The sequence below is a fragment of the Eurypyga helias genome, unplaced genomic scaffold (assembly GCF_000690775.1).
Source record: "Eurypyga helias isolate BGI_N326 unplaced genomic scaffold, ASM69077v1 scaffold44399, whole genome shotgun sequence".
Lineage (NCBI taxonomy): Eukaryota > Metazoa > Chordata > Aves > Eurypygiformes > Eurypygidae > Eurypyga > Eurypyga helias.
The window spans coordinates 1-291 of NW_010273500.1; the positions used below are offsets into that span (position 1 = coordinate 1).

Consider the following 291-nt stretch of genomic DNA (forward strand, 5'->3'; position numbering starts at 1 on the left):
TGCAGCTCTGCGCGGTCACGGCCTCGCTGCTCATCGGCAATGCCAGGGCAGCCTGCGACGAGGAGCTGCTCCGGCGGGAGGGAGTCACCTTCTGCGTCAATGTCACCAGGCAGCAGCCCTTCCCCCGCCTCCGGCAGGTGCGCGGCATGCGCGTTCCCGTGTTCGACGATCCGGCGGAAGACCTGTACCGGTACTTCGAGCGGTGCGGCGATGCTATAGAGGAGGCTGTGACGAGCGGCGGGAAGTGCTTGGGCTACTGTAAGAACGGCCGCAGCCGGTCGGCGGGCCTAC

At 67.7% G+C, this 291-nt stretch overlaps 1 protein-coding gene across 1 annotated transcript in view; it reads left to right on the forward strand.

The window, feature by feature from the left end:
- Window positions 1-8: 8 nt before the first annotated feature.
- Window positions 9-291, forward strand: part of DUSP28 (dual specificity phosphatase 28) — a gene marked incomplete at its 5' end in the record, with an annotated part of 1,643 nt that continues 1,360 nt past the window's right edge. The window contains one exon of the mRNA XM_010159497.1: window positions 9-291. This exon is cut by the window's right edge and continues 50 nt beyond it. Coding sequence (XP_010157799.1) covers window positions 9-291 — 283 coding nt within the window.